This window comes from Gasterosteus aculeatus, chromosome 9, assembly GCF_964276395.1.
Source record: "Gasterosteus aculeatus chromosome 9, fGasAcu3.hap1.1, whole genome shotgun sequence".
Classification (NCBI taxonomy): Eukaryota; Metazoa; Chordata; class Actinopteri; order Perciformes; family Gasterosteidae; genus Gasterosteus; species Gasterosteus aculeatus.
Window position 1 is genome coordinate 21,022,896 of NC_135696.1, and position 8,019 is coordinate 21,030,914.

An 8,019-nucleotide genomic window follows, 5' to 3' on the forward strand; every position below is an offset into this window, starting at 1 on the left:
CCTCAGTTGCCGAACGCCCGCCGCTGGCTCGTGTTCCGGTAAAGAAGCTCGGTGGTCTCGGTGCATATTGTGCGACCTTTGTACAGTACTGTAATGTGTGTGTGTGCTTTGGAGCCACGTCAGCGCATCGTGACGTACTGTGGTTTGCCTTCTTTGTTTTTGTTTCAACAGGAGGGGATGTTGACTATTTGTTTTTCTACATTAATATTTCTTTTAACAGAGGTTAAACATGTCAGAAGTAAGAAAAAGTCATTTTATAATAAAAGAAAAAAAAAAATCACGTCATCGTAAAACCACATCTTTTATGTATAGAAAAGATCAAAGGCATGATTTTAAATTTTTCTGAGAACCTAGATGTCGTACTCGATGAATTAATTGAATTTTAAAAGAGTGATTTCAAAGATTTCTTCTCCAAATAAAGTCTTTTATGGCTCCAAGCCAGCTCCTCGTCACGCATTTGATTTCTTATTTTGTGTTGTTTAATCATCAAGTGTGTTTGCTGACTTGAACGTCTTTTGTGAGGACGATTTTAAAGTCACGGCTCGGAGAGGAAGAACGTTTGAGTTTGGGGGTTCAGGTTTAAGGTCAATGAGGTTCCTCACAAGTACAGAAGAAACGGCTCGTGTGTGAATCGTACCTCAGGTTTCCAGCCTTGTTCCTGACATCAAACATTACATCTTAAGTTTCTGTCTCTCCGCAGATTAACTAGTGGATCCGATTTGAATATCTGAATTATTTTGAGCTGTTAAACACATCTTCTCAGAATGAGTTTGACCTGCACTGCGTTGTAAAAATACTTCATTGAAACAAGGTTCACTGGAGTTTAACTGCAGGTGACTAAAGACTACGTGATTTGCTCCATTATGGAAGGAAATAAAGTCATTAAAACAAAGTCTGATAGTTGATATTTCTGTTTTTTTATCTAGTTTATTTTTTACAAAATATCTTGTCCAGTGCGTGTTTGTATATTCAAGTATCAATTAGTGCATCAATTTAAACTTTATTAAGTCACTACTCATTTTCAGTTTTAACCTTCTTAAATATGGAAACGTGTTCTTTGGTAAATATATGTGACATTGAGCTGAAAAGAGGACGACGTTGTAATTACACGTTTTACTTTGGGCTTTTCTAACTGTGCCGAAACATCTCAACGCGCTTTTGGAGGACACGCGGGCGGCGCCCTCGCTCACGTCTCCGGGCTGCGCCGAGGCCAGAAGGCATCTGTTGCTCAACAACATCTGTTCCTGTTACTCTCTTTTCTCCCAGCATGCCGAGGGACACGCAGGCTCTCCCAAGGGTGGCCCTTTGTGTGCCCTCCCCCCACCCCCCCATTGTCAATTCCATCATTGTCTGCTGAGCCGTGTTTCCCCCCCCATGATGCCGCGGGGTTTGCGAGCCCCCTCCGGAGGGGCCCGGCTCCACCGGCCCGATGAGTTACAGTCGCTTGTGCCCGAATACAATCAGCGTCTTTGTGGGGCAATTAAGGGAGCGGACTGAGGGGGGCTTTAAAGAGGCAGCCGGGGAGAAAACGCCGCTCGGATGTGACGTCGTGCTTCTCCCGGGAGGCGTCCAGCGGGCGTTGACCCCGCCGACCTGCGATCTCACAGCCGTGAATTACCTGCGTCGTGGCAAATCTAGCGTTGGGGATATTGTTTTTGTTCTATGAATAGCCCCCCTCTCCCCCCCCCCCCCCCCCCCCCGTCTCCGGGGAGACACTTTCAACTCGTGGCAGTGGGCGGCAGCGTCGGCATAGAGGAGGTCGCCAGCGGGGGACAACAGATGTTGCCGATTAACTCGGCTCGCTGATTTTTTTTTTCCACCGTGCAGATGGACAAAACAAAAAGTTTGGACGCAGTTGAAGTTTCACATTTAGCAATATTTATTTGGAAAAATAGTCTTGGCTAATTCCTTCATTCAAAAACGGTAAAGGAGAAGGCAACATGACAATTTGTACAGTACAATCCCTCTTAAATAACATTTTTCTTTTAAAAAAAAGTCCCATTGACCTGAAGTGCCTTTGCAAATATCATTTAAAAAAAAAAAAATTAAATAATCATAACAATCATCACATACATACATACAATACAAAATAAAAATAACACAAAATCATTAAATTAACTTAAATTAAATCATAATTTTAAACCTTTTTCTTGTTTTTTTTTCTTTATTTTACAAAAAGGACAATCTGTATAGAAGAAAGCAACATTTTTTTAACTGTATTTAATTAAGACAAAGTTTTCATGTCCCGAAAGGAAACAAAAAGCAAAAGAACAATACTATGTCATAAATGGTTTTGAGGACTCGGGGGAGGGGGGGGTATACATACGGTCCTCACGGGGGGGTCGTGGCGGGTCATGTGACACGGCCCATGTGATCAGCCTCGTAAGAACAGGCCAGTATGGCCGAACATCCACCGTTTGAAGCAGTTCCTGCGCTCAGCCACGGCGTGTGGGTTACAGAAGGAGGCCCGGGTGCAAATGTTGCAACGACAAAACGGCGTACGCCACGAGACAGTGTCCTTTCTTTTTTATTCCTTTTTTAAATTTTTTTTTGTAACTTCCCTCTAGAGGGCACAACGGAAAGCTAAGTGGCAGTTTACTTCCCACCGTAAAACCTCTCTTATTAATTTATTTTACCCCGCCGGTTCTTATCCCACAGGCCGCCGCCGCCGCCGCCCGCGCTTATATTTCCAGTAGAGAACCAGCTCACTCTGAATATCAGTTAAACGTCTCGGTATCAGCAGCAGTCTCAAGGCGGGACACGTCCCGGGACACGTTAGAGCAGCATCTGAAGGAGTACAAAAACTCTCCCATAGAGCAAACGGGGGGGGCAGCCCGTCCGGGGGGGAGGGGGTGGGGGAGGGGCTTCTTACACCTGGGGACACACAAACGGAGGACGGAAGCAACATCAGCGCTTGTTTCACCGCAGAGAAAATACACTTTGAAAAAAATAGAGAAGAAGAAGAAGAAAAACTCACCTCGGTTGCAATTATACATTCGTCCTTTTCCTCCGACATCACAAACACAGATTTGTACTTTGTGTCCGCACATGCAGACATTTCTGGGGCTTTCTTTTCCGATGCATCGCTGTGGGAGAGAAAGAAGGAGCTGTTAGTCTTCATCGCTCGGACCCCCCACCGGACCCCCCCCCCCCCGATATTGTGACCGATATTTACCATTTTAAACGTTTGCTGCGTTTCTCCTGGAACTCGAAGGAGTCCGGTGAGGCGCTCTTGTCCTCGCAGGCCGCCTCCAGCAGGGCCTCTTTGGCCGCCTGCTCCAGGTCGACCTCGCGTACCAGGTTGTGGTCCGCCGGCGGATGGCGGCTCTTGTAGCTCCGCCTACCCGGCGGGGATCCCTCGTCGGGGTCTCCCACCCCGCAGAAGTCCATCTTCTTGTTGATGTTCTTGACGCCCGGCGTCGGCGCCGCGCGGACCGCCGAGTCCCTGTCGGCGCGCTGGCAGTTGTTGGTCAGGTTGTTTATTGTCTCCCCCCCTTCGCCGCCGGGGGCTTCCGGCGGGCCGCCGCGCTGGACTTTCGATCGGAAAAATCCCACCAGCACGGCGCACCCCGCCAGCAGCAGCAGCACCAGGGCCACGCCGGACCCCACCGCCATCCAGGGCACCTCCGAGCCACGAATGGCGGCGTGCTCCGGCAGCAGGAACTGGCAGTTTCTGCCGCCGTAGCCCGGCGCGCAGGCGCAGACGTAGCGGCTGTTCCTCTCGTGGCAGGTGGCGCCGTTGTGGCACGGGTTGTGCTCGCAGCGGCTGATGGGCGAGCTGCAGTTGCGGCCGGCGTACCCCGGCGGACAGCTGCAGGCGTAGCCGTCGAGACCCTCCTGACACGTCCCGCCGTTTTGGCACGGGTAGGCGGAGCACTCGTCCCCGGCGTGGTCGCAGTTCATGCCGGTGAAACCGTCCGGGCACTGACACAGGTACGAGTTGACCAGGTCCACGCAGTGGGCGCCTGGGGGGGCGGCGGCAGAGACAGGGAGTCAGGGTCAGGACAAAACATCGGCCGACGTCTCGGCGCGGGGAACGGCGAGGCGGCGGGTCCTTACCGTTGGAGCAGGGCCCCGAGGTGCAGTGGTCGATCTTCTTCTCGCAGGTGAAGCCGGCGTACCCGGTGGGGCACTGGCAGAAGTAGCCGCCGTCGGGGTTGTCGGCGCAGCGGCCGCCGTTGGAGCAGGGCCCGTCGGCGCACGTCATGGCGCTCAGCTCGCAGTTGCTGCCGTAGAAACCGTGCGGGCAGGTGCAGGTGTACGTGTTTTCCAGATCCTGTGGGAGGTACGAAACACAAGACGTCAGGATCTCGCGTCACGGATTTCACGTTCGGCGCGTTCCTCTCGGAGCGAGGCGAAGGGGGGGGGGGGGGGGGGGGCAAACACTTACGGCGCAGCTGCCCCCGTTGCGACACGGGTTCCCGGCGCATTCGTTGACCTGCATCTCACAGCTGGCCCCCGTGAAGCCCGGCCGGCAGGTGCAGGTGTAGCTGCCCTGACCGGTGTTGCTGCACGTGGCCCCGTTCATGCAGGGCTTGTGGTGAGTGCAGTAGTTGAGATCTGGAGAGGGAGGGGGGGGCGGTTAGCAAAGCACGCGGATGCCTATTTCTGCCCCGGCGCACTTCTCTCTTTCTCTTCTTCTCTTTTCTGTCGGTTTACAGACTTTTAAACCGACGGAAGATGGAGCTTGTCTGCTTTTTTTAATAACCACCTGGTTTCACTAAACTACGGTAACTAACCCCAACCAGTCCTCCCCCCCCCCACCCCACCCTCCCCCATCACTCTCTCCTCACCTTGGTTGCAGAAGAGCCCCCCCCAGCCCTCCTGACAGTTGCACTGCCACGGCTGCTGGCAGGTCCCGTGGAGGCAGCCCGGGGTAGCGGATGCACTCGTCGCAGTAGCGGCCTTTGAATCCCACTCTGCACCTGTTGTTGTCCAATTAGGAGAGAGAGGAGGGGGGAGGGGGGGGGACACCGGTCAGTCCACTCACGTTACCTCGACGACCCCCCCCCCCCCCCCCCCCACACTCTGCATTAATGATGGACACAGAACTTACTTGCACTCTCCGGGTTTCTCACAGAAGCCGTGTTCGTCGTCGCAGCCGGGCAGGCAGATCGCTGCAGAGACACCGGGAGACTTTTATTAACACTTGTTTACTTGTTTGCGTTGTTGTTGTTTGCTGCTGGGGGGGTGAAAACGCATCACCTGCATCTCAGCACTACAATTAAAGAAAGCAGGGGGGGGGGCACCTAAAACCCAGCGGCTGTTGCCTTAAAACTCTCCTAAGTATTTTCTGTTTAACAGCGCTGAGACAAAGGAGAGTGTGTGTGTGTGCGTGTGTGTGCGTGTGTGGACCCCCTCAAAAAGCCTCCCCACCACCCTCTCTCTCTCTCTCTCTCTCTCTTTTTTTCTTCTTCTTCGCTGCGGGTCAAAACTCTTTTATTCATTCCGTGCGCGCACACACTCCCTTAATGTCCCGGATTGGGGCAGATAAGAGCGGACAGCTGGCGAGTGTGTTGCCAGCGCGCGACAGCTGCTCCATTGTCTCCTCGCTGCCGGCAGCTGCCCACTTCAAACAATACCCCTCCTCCCGCCCCGCCCCGCGCCCCGCGCCTCGGCCAATCGGCGCCGGGGCCCTCTCCCCCCGCCGGCCAATCGGAAGGCCGCATGTAAATCTATGGCACGCGTTAAGATTATTCCCCGAAAACTTTCCTTAGAATAAATCAAGTGGTCGCGGGTGAGGAAGGGAGGGGGGAGGCGGAGGGATGGAGGGGGGGGGGGGGGGTGTTTACAGTCCCCCACGTAGAAATTAACTTTTTAAAATACGTGTCTTACAGCTGCCCCCCCCCCCCCCCGGACATTTCGGCGACTCACGTTCCGTGCAGTACTGCCCCTTCCAGCCGGCGTCGCACACGATCTCCCCGCGCTCCCCGCAGGTGAAGTGGCCGAAGGCGTCGTCCCTCGGCCGGCAGAAGACCGAGCAGCCGTCGCCGTGGTAGTGCTCCTCGCACACGAAGCGGTACGCGTAGCGCAGCTCCGTGCCGCCGCCGGTGTGCAGGTCCTGGGACCACTCGTCGCCACCGTCAGGTGCCTCTGGGTCGCCATGGTGCTGACGACGCGGTCCGGGTTCTCTGGAGGGCACATGTGGGAGGCGGGCTGGTTAAAAGGGGGGGGGGGGGTGCGTGGATAAAATATTGTTTCATAAAAAAAAGGGGGGAGGGGGGGTGTTTGCCTCCGTACCTGTGGAGAGGTCGTCTCTGGAGTCGGTGTGTAATGCCTCGATGATCAGCGAGAAGGTCCCCTGGGAGGACAAATGGCTTCATGAGACAGGTGGCCGGCGGGGACGGGAGGCCGATAACATCGACCCCCCCCCTCTGCAAACACAGACTGCTGAATGCGACCCGCCTGACGTCATCCCGGGACACCGAACCCCCTCAGTAAAAACTCTCCCCGAGCCTGGAGTCTGTGCGTCCTGCGGCGGCGCGTTACGCACAGATATACCGCCCCCCCCCCCCCCCCTCCTCTCTCTCCCTCCTCGTAACCCCCCCCCTCCTCCCATTCTCCACCCCGAGAAAAGTGGCGCGATTTCGCTGCCGTTCACAGGAGCCCCCCCCCCAAAAAAATGCGCTTACCGGCCACGTGAAGCCGAAGTTGATCCGGATCGGGTTGGTGAACGCGCTCTCCGGGATGACGTCGGGCACCTGGAAGGAGTTGGAGCCGAGCACGGGCGTCACGGCGCCGCCGTAGGTGCACGGGGGCTCCGGCGAGGCGTTGGGCTGGTAGTGCTTCAGGCAGATCCTGAAGAAGGTTTTGCACTCGCACTGCTGCTGGAAGGACGAGGGGAGCCCCCCCTTGCAGCAGTTCTGGTTGCCCTGCACCCCCTTCTTGTTCAGGAACTCCTGCAACTTCAGCTCGAAGACGCCCGAGCAAAACCCCTGCGGAGGAAAACAGCGCATTACCACCAGCCCGTGTGTGCGCGTGTGTGTGTGTTGTAGTGGAACGGGGGGGGGGGGGGGGGGGGGGGTCGGGGGTCATTGTTGTGGTGGATATGGAACCGTTTTCTTACCTGGCACAGCAGCATGGACATGAGGGCGAGGCTCAGCGGGATGGCGCGCCCCATATTCAATAAATACATAATAAATAGTAAATAAATAGAGTAGAAAGTCTCGTCCTCGGAGGGGGGGGGGTCCTCCTCTTCAGGCCCTCTGGGGAGGATGCATCGAGCACGTTTCTCTCTTTCTGGGGTAGTTGTTGTTGTTGTTGTTTTTTGTATTCAACTGTTGCCGCTGTCAGCCGCGCCGCCCTCTGTCATGTCCCGAGGAGCCCGATGGATGAATAGAAAGAGGATAAATCCCAAAGCTTAAAAGTCACAGAACAAGACGTGCGAACTAAGAAAAAAGGGTTAAAAAAAAAGAAAAGAAAAAGGTCCCGCGGTTCCGTCGTAAAGCGTTAATCCGGTGCGTAAAGACAGATTCCTTGTTTCGGTTTTTGGTTTGTTGGGAAAGTGACTCGGGGATCTTCGGAAGTGGCTTCTCGTTGTGCTCTTGAAGGTCTCGGTCTCGCCCGGGGACAGATTTGTCACTGGTCCAACATGCTTCCGTCCTCCTCCCGATGTGTCTCCTCACTGTCTGTGGCCCCGGCCGCCTGCCGCCTGTTATATACGGCCGAGCACATGCTATGGTAATAACATGCAAATGGCGCCCCCCCCCCCACACACACACACTTCCCCGTCCCCCCCTCCTCCCAATCTGGCCCCGCTCCCCACAATGGAGCCCATGCGAGGACCCCCGGCAGCCCCCTCATTCACCCCGCGGTACTTTGTGAGCAGCCGACACGTGCGGAACTATGAGAAATCACAAAATACAGATTAAAAAGTGACTCCCACGTAGCCTGTAGGGGGGGGGGGGGGGGGGGGCAGCGGTGTGTAGGATTCAGGTAGAATTTGACTGATTGAAGTCGTGTTTGTTTGTTTGTTTGCTTTTTGGAGAAGTTCCCTTTAAAGGAACGACGCGTCTTTCC

The 8,019-nt window shown here is 54.7% G+C and overlaps 1 protein-coding gene across 1 annotated transcript; it reads right to left on the reverse strand.

Moving 5' to 3' along the window:
- Positions 1-1,855: 1,855 nt before the first annotated feature.
- LOC144383082 (delta-like protein A) lies at positions 1,856-7,745 on the reverse strand. Its single transcript, XM_078079788.1, is given in 13 exon segments — positions 1,856-2,874; positions 2,978-3,086; positions 3,176-3,965; positions 4,060-4,276; positions 4,391-4,560; positions 4,794-4,875; positions 4,877-4,925; positions 5,057-5,117; positions 5,875-6,081; positions 6,084-6,131; positions 6,241-6,301; positions 6,633-6,935; positions 7,067-7,745. Coding segments are annotated over 13 exon segments (2,172 nt in total). The 5' UTR covers positions 7,136-7,745; the 3' UTR covers positions 1,856-2,868.
- Between the last annotated feature and the right edge of the window lie 274 nt (positions 7,746-8,019).